The 18,168-nt window shown below is 47.5% G+C and overlaps 1 protein-coding gene across 2 annotated transcripts in view; it reads left to right on the forward strand.

Moving 5' to 3' along the window:
* chst11 (carbohydrate sulfotransferase 11) overlaps positions 1 to 17,261 on the forward strand; it is a 104,220-nt gene extending 86,959 nt beyond the window's left edge. For both annotated transcript variants that reach the window (XM_033038070.1, XM_033038071.1), the window contains exon 3: positions 16,202 to 17,261. In XM_033038070.1, coding sequence (XP_032893961.1) covers positions 16,202 to 17,056 — 855 coding nt within the window. In that variant the 3' untranslated portion in view covers positions 17,057 to 17,261. The remainder of the gene's footprint in view (positions 1 to 16,201) is intronic.
* The last annotated feature ends 907 nt before the right edge of the window (positions 17,262 to 18,168 follow it).

Raw genomic sequence — 18,168 nt, forward strand, 5'->3', positions numbered from 1 at the left:
TAGAGAGAGCGCTGAAACAGGCCCTCTCGGCCCACCGAGTCCACATCGGCCACACGATCCCCGCACATTAACACTATCCTACACACACTGGTGACAATTGACATTTATACCAAGCCAATTAACCCACGTCTTTGGTGTGTGGGAGGAAACCGAAGATCTTGGAGAAAACCCACGCAGCTCACGGAGAGACGTAGAAACTGCACCACTGTGCCGCCTTTAAATGAATGTTTTAGGCCATGGATTTAATGGTTACCACTCTCACCTCTGAAGTTAGTTTTATTTTAGACATACAGCGTGGAAACGGGTCCTTCGGCCTACTGAATTCTCTCCAACCATCGATCTCCCCTTCGCACAAACTTCTATGTTATCCCACTTTCTCATCCATACCCTACACACTCCGGGCCATCTGCAGCGGGCCAGTTAGCATACAAACCTGCACATCTTTGGAATGTGAGAGGGGACCAGGAGCGCCCGGAGAAAACCCACAGGGAGAACGTGCAAACTCCGCACAGACAGCATCCATAGTCAGGATCGAGGTTGGACCACTGGCGCTGTGTGGCAGAAACTACCGCAGCGCCACTGTGCCGCCCTATCGATGGTCGGTGAAGACTCGATGGGCCAAAGGGCCTGTTTCCATGCTGTATCTTTCAATCAATTCAATCTGAATGATCAAGGCTCTTTCTACATGTGTTGACCTTGTTAAACCACTGTTACATTCAGCTAAACACAATGGAACTAACAACAGATAAACATGTGTGCTATTTAGTCTACCTGGTTTTGTTACAAAATATTTAATTCAACACTTGAAGGAGGTAAGGACACATTCGACAATGGTTGAATCCAAAACATTAGTCGTAGTTCAATGAAACTGATTTTCCATTTTGTCTTTAGTGCTGGATATAAATGTTTAAGAAGACGGGGAATCTACCAACCCTTGGTATGCTTTAGTTTTTATAGTTTTAGTATAGAGATATGGCGCGGAAACAGGCCCTTCAGTCCACTGATCCGTGCCGATCAGCAATCACCCGTACACTAACACTATCCTACACACTAGGGACAATTTACAGTTTTTACCGAAACCAATTAACCTACAAGCCTGCACGTCTTTGGAGTGTGGTGGGAAACCGGAGCACCCGGAGAAAACCCATGTACAGTAGAGAGTCACAGAGAGTACATACGAACTCCGTACTGACAGGATCGAATCCGGGTCCCTGGCGCTGTAAGTCCGCAACTCTACCGCTGCGCCACCGTGATGCCTGCTGTAGACGATGTCTCCTATCGGTCTTGTTTCACACCTTGTCCCGCTTTCAAGCATGCATCAAGGCAACATCGATACCTCCACGATCCATGACCTGTACCGTCCTCTGGCCCACAGCATGTTGAAGCTAAACTAGTCATTGTCCTGTTCTGATGCTTCTCCACTAGTTAAGGCCTGGAACTCCCAGTAAATCAAGGGTTTCTCCCACTTTGGCCTCGTGCGTTACCTCACATAAGATCAGTCTGCAGCACACTGATCTCTGAAGGCCCTCATCTGTGGGATTTCCTTACGAAGTTCACACGGTGGCGCAGCGGTAGAGTCGCTGCCTTACAGCGCCAGTGACCCGGGTTCAATCCTGATTACAGGTGCTATCTGTACAGAGTTCGTATGGTCTCCCTGTGACCGCGTGGATTTTCTCCGGGTGCTCCGGTTTCTTTCCACACACCAAAGACGTGCAGGTTTGTAGAGTAATTGGCTTTGGTAAAATTGTAAATTGTCCCTAGTGTGTAGGGTAGTGCGTGTGCCTGAGGTGATCGCTGGTTGCCGCAGACCTGGTGGGCCGAAGGACCTGTTTCCGCGCTGTACCTCTAAAGTCTAAAGTTTAGTTTACTTGAGAGATACAGCGTGGAAACGGGCCCTTCGGCTCACCAGGTCCACATTGACCAACGATCACCCCGTACACCAGCACTATCCCACACACTAGGGACAATTTACAGAAGCCAATTAACCTATATAGAATTGCCCTCCTGGCAGAAGAGAGCCTGAGGAAATATTTAACCAGGGGTCTTTAGAGAGGAAGTCTAGAGTAATTCCAGCAGCAGCAAGTCGGTAATAAGAGAGTGTAGAGTTAAGTGATTGATGAGGACAACAACATACCTTTAACAGAGCAATATGTTGGGGCGGCACAGTGGTGTAGCGGATAGAGTCGCTGCCTCACAGCGCCAGAGACCCGGGTTCGATCCTGACTACGGGTGCTGTCTGTATAGAGTTTGCACGCTCTCCCTGACGACGTGGGTTTTCTCCGGTTTCCTCCCACATTCCAAATACATGCAGGTTGGCTTCTCTAAATTGTCCCTGGTGTGTAGGATGGAACTAGTGTAGGGGTGATTGAGAGTCAGCATAGATTTGAGGTGAAGGGCCTGTTTCCATGTTGTATCTCTGAACTAGACTGGAGAACCAATGGTTCAATGGTGCTTTTATAGCCTCGTACAAACAATAGACAATAGGTGCAGGACTAGGCCATTCGGCCCTTCGAGCCACCACCGCCATCCAATGTGATCATGGCTGATCATCCCCAATCTGTACCCCGTTCCTGCCTTCTCCCCATATCCCCTGACTCCGCTATTTTTAAGAGCCCTATCTAGCTCTCTCTTGAAAGCATCCGGAGAACCTGCCTCCACCGCCCTCTGAGGCAGAGAATTCCACAGACTCACCACTCTCTGTGAGAAAAGGTGTTTCCTCGTCTCCGTTCTAAATGGCTTATTCCTTATTCTTAAACTGTGGCCCCTGGTTCTGGACTCCCCCAACATCGGGAACATGTTTCCTGCCTCTAGCGTGTCCAAACCCTTAACAATCTTATATGTTTCAATGAGATTCCCTCTCATCCTTCTAAACTCCGGAGTGTACAAGCCCAGCTGCTCCATTCTCTCAGCATATCACAGTCCCGCCGTCCCGGGAATTAACCTTGTAAACCTACGCTGCACTCCTTCAATAGCAAGAATGTCCTTCCTCAAATTCCTCAAACATACAATTAAAATTATTTTCTGAGTCCAGTAAAGTATCACCACACTTCAGCCCAATCCCCAACTAGCAAAGTGTACAGAAATAGTCCACTGAGCCCGCAGGCAAAAGGTGCCAGGGGTTGGCACCGTTTTCAAAGTCCAATTCGCACTCTAATTGTTATGAGCGGTGCTTGATATAAACGAGCCCCAGGCTGCTGCAAAGCCTACAGCCATCGCCAGCGGACCCACCTTCCTCTCCACCTGTCCACCTGTGTGCCCCCGGGGAGCCTCCCGTGGCCGACCTCGAGGGTGCGGTAGGCCAGACCCCGGTCCCTCTCCTTTCCTACCGGCTTTGCCCCTCGCCCATCGCATCTGTCATCGCCGCCGGCTCCACCCCCCCCGGTCTCTGGTTAGAATTCCCTCCCGTAGTTTGGAGATACAGCGCGGAAACAGGCCCTTCGGTCCACCGAGCCTGCCCCGACCAGATCACCCCTTACGCTAGCAGGACAATTTACAATATTTGTTACCAAAGCCAAATGAACCTGCAAACTGGCACAGCTTTGGAGTGTGGGAGGAAAGTGGAGCACCCGGAGAAAACCCACGCAGGTCACGGGAAGAACGTACAAACTCCGTACAGACAGCACCCCTGGTCAGGATCGAACCCAGGTCTCTAATGCTGTAAGGCAGCAACTCTACCACTGCGCCACCGTGCTGCACTCTAGTCTGCGTTCTAGGTGGCATGAGCCGTACCCGATGGCCGGGTCTTTGGGGGACGAGCAGGGGCTGGCTGGGTGTCTTCCCCCATGTAGGTCACAGCCTGGCGGGGGGGGGGGGGGTACCCCACTTCTATGGTAATGAGATGCTGGGCCCATGTGCCGTGGCGTTCCCATCCAGCCAAGGTCTAGACACTGACCAATTTGCAATGGTGTGATGGAGGTCTGATAGTATTTGACTCTGCCTCCCCCCACGTTAGCGCTCCAGCACAAACCGTGGGAGATGGTGACAGTGCGTGGAGATTTATCGCGAGTCCCTGCCCCCTGGGTTACAGGGAAAACAGGCAGCCCAGTGAATGTAAGAAAATCACAGCTTCCTGCAGCTTCCTGCCCCCTCGTTAATCCTTCATCTTGTGGTCAGAGGCCGGAAATTGGACTACCCTGGTTCCTGATGTGTTCTGGGACTCTGCGCTGTTGGCAGTGAGTGACTGCTTCATGGGGGCAGTTTCTGTGGGCACAAGGCCAACTCCGTACCCGCCACAGCCCAGCAAGGCAGTGGGGACGCTTCTGAGGCAGAGATCAGCTTGCCAAAGGGTTTTCCCCACTCGCACGGTGCAGCTGTAAATCACCCACCGGCCAACCTTGCCGCGGGATGGGCTTCACAAGAGATATCCGTGGTCAGATCATACATTACTGCCTTGCCTTTCTGAGACAACCTTGCGATGCATCATTGTCGGCAGCGAGTCCAGGATTAGTTCAGGAAACAAACCCAGTCTTGGCTCTTTCGGGGACCAACAGAAGCACGTTGAAGGTGACACGGCAAAATTCCCCTCAGTATTTGAGACCACACACAAACGGGAGTGTAAGGAAGCCAGTTACTGCCTATAATGAAACCGTCCTGGCCTTTTCCCCTGACAGCACAGTGCTGGAGACAAGTTAGATGGAATCACTAACAGCTGCTAAATCACCTGTCACCAATAGTCCAGCCACAAATGGATTTATTTGTTGCCGTGCAGTTATAGAGTGCATTTTCCTTCTGCAGAATGGTTCAAATTCAAGTTACACCACATTAGTTTAGTTTAATTTAGTTTATTAGATTCATAGAGTCATGCAGTATGGAAACGGGCCCTTCGGCCCAACTTGCCCACACAGACCAACATGTGCCATCTACACTAGTCCCACCTGCCTGCGTTTGGTCCATATCCCTCTAAACCTGTCCCATCCACGTACCTGTTTAATTGCTTCTTAAACGTTGCGATAGCTCCTGCCTCAACTACCTCCTCAGGCAGTTTTTGTGTACCTTCGATCTTCCAGCATCTGCAGTTCCTTCTTGAACACATACCTCCTCTGGCAGCTTGTTCCATACACCCACCACCCTTCATGTGAAAAGGTTATCCCTCAGATTCCTATTAAATCTTTCCCTCTTCACCTTAAACTTACAGTACGTCCCCCGGTTCTCGATTCCCCTACCCTGGGCAATAGAAACTGTGCATCTACCCAATCTCTTCCTCTCATGATTTTGTACACCTCTATAAGATCACCCCTCATCCTCCTGCACTCCAAGGGATTATTATTGTCGCGTGTAATGGGGTACAGTGAAAAGTTGAATGGTTTGACAGGCAGTCATCAATTAATTGAAAAACGTCAATACAGATCATGAGCAGATCTTTAGTTTAGTTTGTTGTCACGAGTACCAGGGTACAGTGAAAAGCTTTTTGTTGAGTGCTAACCAGTCAGTGGAAAGACAATACATGATGACAATCGGACCGTCTGCAGTGGACAATACAGGGTAAAGGGAATAACGTTTAGATAAAGTTCAGTAAAGTCCGATTACAGATAGTCCAAGGGTCTCCAGTGAAGTAGTTGATAGGTCAGGACCACTCTCTAGTTGTTGGTTTGTCAGTTCAGTTGCTTGATAGCAGCTAGGACGAAATTGTCCCTGAATCTGGATATATGCGTTTTCATACATCTATACATCAGACTAGAGGTGCAGAAGTGTGAAAACGCAGAGACTCTGTTTTAAGGGACGCAACAGATCCATTTGAATCAATCACTCAATCTGCTGGTGGTGGTTGAAGCTGTAATGAGAAAATTCTCAGCCTTGAATTCGAGCTCTCCCATCTCCCTAGACTTCAGCAGCACCGCACAACTCTAGGATTTCCCACTTCCTACCCCTGGGCAAACTGGACTTTAGTCGCAAAAGGACACAAAGTGCTGGAGTAACACTGCGGCTCAGGCAGCATCTCTGGAGAACTTGGATAGGTGACGTTTTTGGATCATGTCCCTTCTTCAGACTGATCTGAAGGGTTGTGGCCCGAAACATCACCTATGATAGTTTGATAGTTTCATTCATTATCATGTGTGCTGAGATACAGTGAAAACTTTTTTGTTGCGTGCTATCCAGTCAGCAAAAAGCCCAAACATGATTACAATCAAGCCGTCTACAATGTACAAACACCGGATAAAGGGAATAATGTTTAGTGCAAGGTAAAGTCCGACTAAAGATAGACCAAGGATCTCCAATGAGGTAGATGGGCGGTCAGGACCACTCTCTAGTTGGTGATAGGATGGTTCAGTTGCCTGATAACAGCCGGGAAGAAACTGTCCCTAAATCTGGAGGTGGGTAACTAAACTTAGACATGCTGGTTTGCAGATTAATTGGCTTCTGTAAATTGTCGCTAGTGTGTAGGAAGTGGATGAGAAAGTAGGATAAAATGGAACTCGTGTGAACGGGTGATTGATGGTTGGCATGGGTTCAGTGGGATGAAGGGCCTGTTCTCATGGTGTACCTCTAAACTAAAATAAACTAGAAGAAAAGAAGTGAAAGAGAAATGTCAATTGCAGTGTTGCTGATCACTGCCGGTCAGTAATGTGTGTTACGTAAGTTTTGACTAAACGTGGCAAAGATAGGCACCTGACGTTTTGTTTGGGTAGCTTACAATCCAGCGGTATGAATGTTAAATTATCTAATTATAGGTGACTTTTACATACACACCCCTCCAATCTCCCCTCACTTGCTCCCCCCCCCCCCCTCCCCCCCACATACACTTGCTCCCCCTCTCTTCCTACGTTATCTAACCAGTTCCACTGTTCACATAGGTGCATCCACTTGGGATCACACTGTCCCTAACCAACAAGCAGCCTCTCAGGGAATCTGTTGCCAGCGTTGATTTATCCTGGTCTTTTCTGGCTTCCAATTCCGCCACCTTTACAGTCAGTCTGAAGAAGGATCCCCCACCTGAAACCTCACCTATCCACGTTCTCAGAGATGCTGCCTGATGCGCTGAGTTTAACTCCAGCATTTTGTGACAATCCATGGCAAATATAGGCTGGGGTAAAGTATTCGCCTCCATTTTGATTTGCGAACCCAATCTACCATCTCTGCGCTGGGGGTGTTACTAACTGTTCCTCCTTAAGAAAATCCAGAGGATATTATTCACAAACCACTTTTACCAAATAATAATTTTTGAAAGCCAATGCTATAACCCCCGAGTTGGCAGTGTAGGCTTAAGTTTTTCCAGACTGTTTAAAGTTAACTTAAAAATAAGTGTGATAAATAGCATTGTTGTGTCTTTAAAAATAAATAGGTGATTTTGCAACCTTGGTCTTGATCCAGAACAGGCGTGATTTCTTGCCTGTGAGAAGTCCAAATTTAAAGAGATGTGCGGGGCAAGTTGTTTTCCACAGAGACTAGTGGGTGCCTGGAACATGCTGCTCGGGGTGATGGTGGAGGCAGGTACAACAGCGGCGTTTAAGATGCTTTTAGATAGGCCCATGGATATGCGGGGATTGAAAAGAAGGTCTGAAGAAGGGTCTCGACCCAAAATGTCACCCATTCCTTCTCTCCAGAGCTGTGTGCCTGGCCCGCTGACTTACTCCAGCAGGCAGAGGAGATCAGTTTAACTTGGCATTATGCCCACGGACAATGTGGGCTGAAGGGCCTGTTCCTGTGCTGTACTGTTGTATGCTCTAACATGTAACACCAGAACGCAGTATTCGGATAAATAGTCAAAAGAGCTGTGGTGGTGGTGGTGAGACTTAAGGAGTGAATCTAAGACGTGAGGGACCTGGTGCAGCTTGAGGCATGACCTCCAAGGTCGGGGGTCAAAGGGTAGGAAGAAACTGCAGATGCTGGTTTATACTGAAGAAAGACACAAAATGCTGGAGTAACTCAGCGGGCCAGGCACCATCTCTGGAGAATGTTTCGGGTTGGGACCCTTCTTCAGGCGAAGAATTACTCTAGCATTTCGTGTCTCTCTTCGGGGTGATTGAAATCTGGTTGGTCACGGGGTAAGCAGTGGGGAATTCCAGGGATGAGAGGTGCTAATGGAGTTTGCAGAGATGGGATGGTGTAAGGTTCATGTTCTGTACGGACATTGTGGGCCGAAGGGCCTGTTCCTGTGTTGCACTGTTATCATAAGTGATATGAGCAGAGTTAGGCCACTCGGCCCATCAAGTCTACTCCGCCATTCAATCATGTCTGATCTATCTTTCCTTCCCAACCCCATTCTTCTGCCTTCTCCCCACCCGTACCAATGAAGAATCTATCTATCTCTGCCTTAAATATATCCACTGATTTGGCCTCCACAGCCTTCTGTGGCAAAGAATTCCTCAGATTCACCACCCTTTATTTATTCTCTATTGTACTGAACACCATTCAATCTAAGAACCAGCTGCTTAGTTGTTCAAAGGGAGATATTTAGGATTGTACAGTTGTAAGCAGCAACATTAATCTTCTGGGACAGGCAGGAGACAACAGTGATATTGTTAAACTGGAAAGGATGCAGAGAAGAGTTACGAGGGTGTTGCCAGGACTTGAGGGCTTGAGCTATAGGGAGAGGTTGGGTCGCAGGAGGATGAGGGGTGATGTTATGGAGGTGTATAAAATCATGAGGAAAAATAGATAGGGAAAACATAGAGTCTTTTACCCGTAGAGGAATCAAGAACCAGAGGACATTGGTATAAGGTGAATGGGGAAAGTTTTAATTGGAACCTGAGGGGCAACATTTTCACACAGAGGGTGGTGGATGTATGGAACGAGCTGTCGAAGGAGGTAGTTGAGGCAGGTGCTATAACAACATTTAAAAGACATTTGGACAGGTACGTAGATAGGAAAGGTTTGAAGGGATATGGGCCAAACGTGGGCAGGTGAGACCAGTGCAGATGGGGCCTGTTGGCCGGTGTGGGCAAGTTGGGCCGAAGGGCCTGTTTCCACGCTGTATAACTCAATGAACTGACAGCACATTTTAAGCAAACTCCTCAAGTTATTTAAAGGGTATTCTTTATTGTTGAGTTGGCCTTTAATATCTGGAGCTTTAAATTGTAGAAAAAAAATAAATCTAATAGCGACATATGACTCGGCTGGTTATTTGAATTCAATGGTTCCTATTTAATGGATTTTAGGCTCCCATCCAACACCTCTGTTTGAGCATATGATGTGCCAATAATGCATATTTTTATAAGTAGACCGAACATCCTATGGAATGAAATGTATGCCCTCATACCTGCCATAGACAGGAAAGAATACCCTAAGTCAACAATTACTGACTGGTTACTCTGTACAACATGTCAGAGGTCATCTGGAATATTAACCACCACCTACTGATCTCACTCAAAAGATGCAAAAATCCTTTACCTTCAGACCGAGATGGTTAAATCACAAATTTTCGGATTTATTTATACTGTAGGCAGAATTTAGTTTAGTTTAGCTTAGAGATTTTGAGTCATAGATCGTGGAAGCAGGCCCTTCGGCCCAAATTGCCCATACCGACCCATCTAGTCCCACCTGCCTGCATTTGGCCCATATCCATCTAAAACTGTTTAGTTCAGTTTAAAGATACAGCATGGAAACTGGCCCCTCGGCCCACCGAGTCCGCGCCGATAATTGATCTCCCACTCACAGTAGTTCTATCCTACACTCTAGGGACAATTTACAGAGCCCAATTAACCTACAAACCTGCTGCACGTCCTTGGAGTGTGGAAAGCAACTGGAGTACCCGGGGAAAACCCACGCGGTCACGGGGAGAACGTACAGACTCCATACAGACAGCACCAGTAGTCAGGATCGAACCCGATCTCTGGCGCTGTGAGGCAGCAACTCTACCGCTGAGCCACTGTGCCACCCTACAACATAATTACACACAGAAGCGACGAAACATTGAGAATTATATTAGAGGAGACATTTTAAGTCACTACTGGTGGACTCCTTTAGTTTAGTTTAATGATTCAGCGTGGAAACAGGCCCTTCAGCCCACCAAGGACGCGAGGCGTGCTTCAGAATCATGTCTGTTTTTTATCGCCGAAGGTTTATTTACTGGAATCTCCCAGATGATGCCTGCGGCTCCAAAGTCAAAATCTGTCAGAGGGCTCCATTATATTGCAACCTTGCAAAAAATAAATGTTATGAAGGTTTATTAATGTTTTAAGCCTTTGATTTATTGGGAAACATTCTCACCTCTGAGTTTTAGGGTAGAGGTACAGGGTGGAAACAGGCCCTTCGGCCCTCCGAGTCCGTGCTGACCAACGATTACCCTAGTTCCATTCTACACTATCGGGGCAAATTACAGAAGCCAATTAACCTACCATTATGTTAGCCTTAAACTTACCTTTGGATTATGCCGCCCTCCTATTCTCCCAGTTTCTTCCCACGTCCCAAAGACAAGGTGGCGCACAGTGGCGCAGCAGGTAGAGCCGCTGCCTCACGGCGCTGGAGAGCCGGGTTCAATCCTGACCTTGCGTGTGTGTGGAGTTTGCACGTTCTCCCCGTGACCGCATGGGTTTTCTCCGGGTGCTCCGGTTTCCTCCCACATCCCAAAGACGAGTGGATTTGTAGGTTAATTGGCCTCTGTAATTTGGGGGAAGTCGATAAGAAAGTGGCAATAACATAGAACTACTGTGAACAGGTGATCGATGGTCTGCCTAGACTCAGTGGGCCGAAGGGCCTGTTTCCATGCTGTATCTCTCAACTCAAACATGTGGTCTTGTAGATTAATTGGCCTCTGTAAATTGCCCCTAGTGTGTAAGGAGTGGGTGTGAAGGTGGAATAACAAAGAACTCTTGATTGCTACGGGTGTCAGGGGTTGTGGGGAGAAGGCAGGAGAATGGGGTTGAGAGGGAAAGATAGATCAGCCATGATTGAATAGCGGAGTAGCCTTGATGGGCAGAATGGCCTAAATCTGCTCCTATAACCTATGAACTTATGAACTAGTGTGAACAGCTGATCAATGCTCGGTGTGGGCCTAAGGGCCCGTTTCCATGCCCTATCTTTCAATCCATCAATACCAGTTTGAAGTTTTGTCTGCAGTCTCTTGTGTCTCCAGTCTACCTTATTTGTTTAATGATTTTTTTTAAAAATCCAATTATATAGGTGGGAGGATTGTTTGGAAGGAAGCAGCAGGGAGTTAAAGTAATGAGTTTTGTTTGCTGTCCCAGAGACTGCCTACCTTATCAGTACAGCATGTCACGTCTGGAGTTTATTAGTATGATGCAGTGCTGTCTTTTAGACCACAATCATTTAGCTGGACCTTCTAATGAGTTCCGTGCGAGACCATGTAAAACATGAAAGGAAATTGGTTCATGCTGACTTTACACTGCAAACCGCCGACTCAGACAGTAGCAGCGGTATTCTCAACGGGAGTGTAGATAGGGAGGACTGGCCACTACTCAGCGGATTGATCAGGTGCAGAGAGAGAGTCATGTGTACACTCTCGAGAGGAAACACGGGACCCTGCCTGCTGTGTGTGACTCTGCAGACTTTTACTAATTAATGAATGGTTTGACAGGGGGTTGGCAATTAATTAAAACAACGTCGGTATAGATCGTGAGCAGATCTGTGGTTCGGTTTATTATTGGCACGTGAACCGAGGTACAGGGAAAAGCTTCTTTTGTTGCCTGCTTTATTTGATGCCATGCGGATTTTGTTTAGTTTCGAGATACAGCGCAGAAACAGGTCCTTCGGCCCACCAGGTCCGCGCCGACCAGCGATCCCCGCACACTAAATCTATCCTGCACACACTAGGGGCAATTTACAATTTAACCAAAGCCAATTAACCTACAAACCTGTACGTCTTTGAAGTGTGGGAGGAAAGTGGAGCACCCGGAGAAAAGCCACGCAGGTCACGGGGAGAACGTATAAACTCTATACAGACAGCATCCGTAGTCAGGATGGAACCCGGATCTCTGATGCTGTGAAGCAGCAACTCTACCACTGCGCCACTCAGTCAGTTTCTTTCTGGAGTTACATCAAGTTACATCAGTTTAGTTTAGTTTATTGTCACCTGTAGCGAGGTACAGTTAAAAGCTTGACGCGTGCTAGCCAGTCAGCGGAAAGACTATACATGATTACAATCGAGCCATCCACAGTGTACAGATACAGGATAAAGGAAGTAACGTGTAGTGCAAGATAAAGACTAGTTAAGATAAACTGAGGGTCTCCAATGAGGTAGATGGTAGGTCAGATCAGGCTCTAGTTGGTGATAGGTTGGTTCAGTTGCCTGATGACAGCTTGGCTGTGACTTATTGAATCGTAGAGAACTTCTAACATATGAGGAAACCACTCAGGCTATTGTCTCTGAGCAGGTGCAAAGTGCTACCACTCTTTCCTGTGACCCCGTGGGTTTGCTCCGGGTGCTCCGGTTTCCTGCCACGTCCCTAAGATGTGCGGGTTTGTAGGTTAATTGGCCTTGCTAAACTGTGCCTAGTGTGTAAGGAGTGGATGTGAACGTGGTAAAACTAGTGTGAACGGGTGATCGATGGACTACATGGGCCGAAGGGCCTGTTTCCACGCTGTATCTTTTAATCAATCAAAAGAAAAGAATGAAAGAAAACTACTCATCTTCCAGCTCCTGCAACTAATATCCAGTTCAGGGCCTGTCCCACTTTCACAACCTAATTCACGACCTCTGCCGAGTTTGCCCTTGACTCATATTTGCAGCATGGTCGTCACGAGGTCGTAGGTAGGTCGTGATGCTAGTCGTAGGTACTCGTGGCATCAAGTAGGTCGGGGCGTTTTTTCAACATGATGAAAAATGTCCACGAGTAAAAAAGGTTGTGAATTAGGTCGTGAATGTGGGACAGGCCCTTTAGTTTTAAAATGTGATTAATGTTTCTGCTTCTATACCTTTTCTCGCAATGAGTTCCAGATCTCTGAGTATCACAAACACCTCGTAAGTCATAGGGTGTTAGTTTAAATCCCACACTTAAGAATGAAGGTAGGCCATTTAGGACTGAGATGAGGAAAAACTTTTTCACTCAGAGAGTTGTGAATCTGTGGAATTCTCTGCCACAGAAGGCAGTGGAGGCCAATTCACTGGATGTTTTGAAGAGAGAGTTAGGTTTAGCTCTTAGGGCTAACGGATTCAAGGGATATGGGGAAAAGGCAGGAACGGGGGGTACTGATTGTGGATGATGAGCCATGATCATATTGAATGGTGGTGCTGGCTCGAAGGGCCGAATGGCCTACTCCTGCACCAATGTTTCTTGACGTGAGAACAAGCTGCAGGCTTGTACACTGTCCTATCAACACCTCTTGTTTCTCATAGTCACACAGAGCGGAAACAGGCTCTCGGCCCAGCTTACCCACACCGACCAACATGTCCCATCTACACTAGTCCAACGTTGGCCCATATCCCTCTAAACCTGTCCTTAGATCTAAATCCATTTACCTGGCCAATTGTCTTTTAAATGTTTTGATAATACCTGCCTCAACTACTTCCTCCGGCAGCTCGTTCCATACACCCATCACCCTTTGTGTAAAAATATTACCCCTCAGGTTCCTATTAAATCTTTCCCTCTCACCGTAAACCTCCAGTTCTAGATTGCCCTACTCTGGGCAAAAGATTCTTTCCTTTTACCTGATCTATTCCTCTCATGATTTTGTACACCTCTATAAGATCTTCCCTCATCCTCCTACGCTCCAAGGAATAACATTCTAGCCAGCTCAACCTTTCCCTATAGCTCAGGCCCTGGAGTCTTGGCAACATCCTCGTAAATCTTACCTGCACCCTTTCCAGCTCTCGTGAGCTGTTGAATTGGGACCATATTTCCATATTCATATTAAGCAGCCAGTAGGTCATTTTGTGCCATTCCATGACATTGTTTGGTGATCTTTTGCCTCCAGACCACGGTCCTGAATTTACCTCTAATCAAGACACAAATTGCTGGAGGAACTCATTGGGTCAGGCTGCACCTGCGGAGGGAATGGACAGGTGACGTTTAAGGTCGGGACCTTTCTTCAATTTGATGAAGGATTCTTCAAGGCGAAGAAGGATCCTTCATCAGTGTGAGCAAGGCCCAACTCAAATTGTCATCCGTCCATTCCCTCCACACATCCTGCCAGACCCGTTGAGTTCCTCCAGCACTTTTGGCTTTGAAAATAGACAATAGGTGCAGGAGTAGGCCATTCGGCCCTTCGAGCCAATGTGATCATGGCTGATCATTCACAATCAGTACCCAGTTTCATGATCCCAGCATTTGTAATTCCTTGTGACTACCTTTTGACCCAATTTCAGGTTTGTAGGTTAATTGGCTTCTGTAAATTGTCCCTGGTGTGTAGGATAGAAGGGCCTGTTTCCACGCTGTATCTCTAAACTAAGCTTGCTTCCTTTAATATCCAAAAAGCTCAGAGTTGGAATAGGCCAGACTGCTCAACTGTGTTTCTGGTAGGGGTGGAACAACGTGGTCTGGATTTAATGCTAATCAATACTAACGAGGACAAGAATCGGTGGCTGAAAAGGCGTGCACGGGAGAAGCACTTCATTAAGTCCTCAGTGACATTGGTGGCATGGTGGGGCAGCGGTAGAGTCACTGCCTCACAGCACCCCACACCCAGGTTCGATCCTGACCACAGGTGCTGTCTGTATGGAGTTTGCACATTCTCCCCGTGACCACGTGGGTTTTCCCCGGGTGCTCCGGTTTCGTTCCCCACTCCAAAGACGTACAAGGTTTGTAGGTTAATTGGCTTTGGTAAAAATGACAAATTGTCCGTAGTGTGTAGGATAGTGCTGGTGTACGGGGTGATCGCTGGTCGTTGCCGACTCGTTCTTAAGGGGTTGGACAGGCTAGATGCAGGAAGATTGTTCCTGATGTTGGGGAAGTCCAGAACAAGGGGTCACAGTTTAAGGATAAGGGGGAAATCTTTTAGGACCGAGATGAGGAAAACTTTTTTCACACAGAGAGTGGTGAATCTCTGGAATTCTCTCCCGCAGAAGGTAGTTGAGGCCAGTTCATTGGCTATATTTAAGAGGGAGTTAGATGTGGCCCTTGTGGCTAAAGGGATCAGGGGGTCTGGAGAGAAGGCAGGTACAGGATACCGAGTTGGATGATCAGCCATGATCATATTGAATGGCGGTGCAGGCTCGAAGGGCCGAATGGCCTACTCCTGCACCTATTTTCTATGTTTCTATGTTTCTATGTTACTGCACTGTATCTCTAAACTAAAAAACAAAACTAAGCTAAACATGCCGTGATGTGGAAGGTGTAAAAGGACACAAAATGCTGGAGTAACTCAGCAGGTCAGGCGACATCTCAGGAGTAAAATGGATCTGTGACGTTTTGGGTCGAGACCATTCTTTAGACTTTAGAAACACAGCGTGAAAACGGGCCCTTCCGGCAAAGACCCCCTACACTAGCACTATCCTACACACCAGGGGCACTTTACAATTCACAGAAGCCAATTCATCTACACACCTGCACGTCTTTGGAGTGTGGGAGGAAACCGGAGCACCTGGAGAAAACCCACATGGTCACAGGGAGAATGTAGTCAGGATCGAGCCCAGGTTTCTGGCGAGGAAAGGCAGTAACTCTACCGCTGTGCCACCGTGCGCCCCTTGTTCCGTTTCAATGCATATGACAACAAAGCCCCTCTTGACGCACTTGCACGGACCTCACCTCCATTGTCCTTCACGGAGCCAGCCGTGTTCTTTCTTCGCACGCCTGGCCAATTCTTTTAACCTGTGTTTTTTTTTTTAAATAAAGGAAGTAAGGAAAGCGGGAAAGAATCGTGATAGTGCGAGAAAGTGTTGGGGGAAAAAAAAGCCCATTAGAAAAAGAGTTAGAGAAGAAAGTTAAGAAATAGACCCTAGAAAAGAAAAAAAGAAAGAGTAACAATTGCTCTATTATAAAAAACCACGCAAAAAGGGATATACCAACTTCATATATTTCATCCCCGTTACCAGATTTATTTTTTAAATTACTGTTGTACCTTATACTTGTAGTAAGTCAATAGGGAGAACAAAGAGGGAAGAGACAGAGACTTTAAGATTTTGCCTTCCACCACAGTGAGGAAGTGTTTGGTGAACTCACTGTGGTGGATGTTAAATTTGTGTTGATTGTGTGTTTTTGTCATTTTATATTATATGTATGACTGCAGGGAAACAAAATTTTGTTCAGACCGAAAGATCTGAATGACAATAAGCGAATCTAATCTAATCTAATCTAATCTAATCTAAATGCAGACCACGTCTTTCTGGCCAATTGTTTTAACGTGTGTTTTTTTGTTGTTGTAATTTCAGTATGAATTCTCCAGCACGGAAGTGGCGCATCAGATACGGAGGAACCAGGTGGCGCAGATGTGTCGGGCGAACAGCGCCAGGAGTCGAAAGCGGCGAGTGCTGACCCCCAACGATCTGAGGCACCTGGTGGTGGACGAGGACCACGAGCTGATCTACTGCTACGTGCCCAAGGTGGCCTGCACGAACTGGAAGAGGGTGATGATGGTGCTGACTGGGCAGGGCCGGTACGGGGATCCCATGGAGATTCCAGCCAACGAGGCCCACGTGCCGTCCAACCTGAAAACCCTCAACCAGTACAGCATCTCAGAGATCAACCACCGCTTAAAAAGCTACCTGAAGTTCATGTTCGTGCGCGAACCCTTCGAGCGGCTGGTGTCGGCCTACAGGAACAAGTTCACCCGCAGGTACAACACCTCCTTCCACAAGCGCTACGGCACCAAGATCGTGCGGCGGCAGCGGAAGAACGCCACCCGGGAGGCCCTGCGCGGCGGCGGCGACGTGAAGTTCGAGGAGTTTGTGGGCTACCTCGTCAACCCCCACACGCAGAGGGAGGAGCCCTTCAACGAACACTGGGAGACCGTCTCCTCCCTGTGCCACCCCTGCCACATCCACTACGACCTGATCGGCAAATACGAGAGCCTGCAGGAGGACGCAAACTATATCCTGCGCTTGGCCGGAGTGGACAAGTTGGTCAAGTTCCCCACCTACGCCAAGTCCACCAGAACTACGGATGAAATGACGGCACAGTTTTTCCAAAACATCAGCTCGGCTTTCCAAACTCAGCTGTTCAATCTCTACAAATTAGATTTTGTCATGTTCAATTATTCCGTGCCAAATTACCTGAAGTTGGCATGAGAAATGGCCGCTGGTTTATTTAAGGTTTTATTTGTTATTATAATGGCATAGAAAGATTTTCTTCTGTAAATTTAATGAAGATTTGCATCCTTGCTGCGAGCAGTAAGGGTCGGAATTATTTAAGTAACTTTGTAAGAAATTATCTCTCTCTCTCTTTCTCTATCTCTCTCTCTTTCTCTCTCTCTCTTTATATATATATATATATATATATATATATATATGTGTGTGTGTGTGTGTGTATGTGTGTGTGTGTATGTGTGTGTGTCTCTATCTCAATCCCTCCCTCTCTTTATCTCTCTCTCGCTCTATCTCCCCATCTCTCTTTCCTTCCCTCTCCCTCCCTCTCTCTCTCTTGCTCTCCCCCCCTCTCTCTCTCTCTCTCTCTCTTGCTCTCCCCCCCTCTCTCTCTCTCTCTCTTGCTCTCCCCCCCCCCCTCTCTCTCTCTCTCTCTTGCTCTATCTCCCCATCTCTATCTTTCCCTCTCACTCCCCCTCCCTCTCTCAATCTCCCTCTCAGCAGGCTAGAGGATTGTCCATCTCATTTCAGCACTTTTCTCTGCTGAGTGAGATTCCTGGCTCGCTTGTGTAAGATAAGAAGCTCCACGATGCCTGTTGGCAGGCGTGTGGCCGGCAAAGGATTCCCCAAAGCCGAGCTTTAGTGAGGAACATTAATACCTCGTCCTCGATCTGTACAACTCCTCTCTGGGGACGTGACTGTGTGAACTAAAAGAGAACCTGTTTTGTGTTTGCTGGTATCCTTTAACAAGCAGTGTTTCAGCAATTAGTTTCAAGTGTTTTTGGGGGGATTTTAAACCGCAATTATGGTTCATTTTTCATTTAGGAAAACTAACATGAAGCCCCTGTCATCTGATGCCAAGTCTCAGATTAATAACAGATTGGCCACTGGGTTACTTACAGCTCCTGGTCTTCCCCTTATGCACACCGGGAAATTTCCTGCAGATGGTATCAATGTCCTTTAAATGGCCTCACCTGCCCGCCAAACATGTGGAGCAACATAGGACTAGTGGTCCTGGCCTTCCTTTATGGTTGCTGGCCAATCCCACTAGCGTCTAATCTGCCACCAACCCCCCCCACCCCCCCGCCTAACCCCCG

Source organism: Amblyraja radiata, chromosome 19 (assembly GCF_010909765.2).
Source record: "Amblyraja radiata isolate CabotCenter1 chromosome 19, sAmbRad1.1.pri, whole genome shotgun sequence".
Lineage (NCBI taxonomy): Eukaryota > Metazoa > Chordata > Chondrichthyes > Rajiformes > Rajidae > Amblyraja > Amblyraja radiata.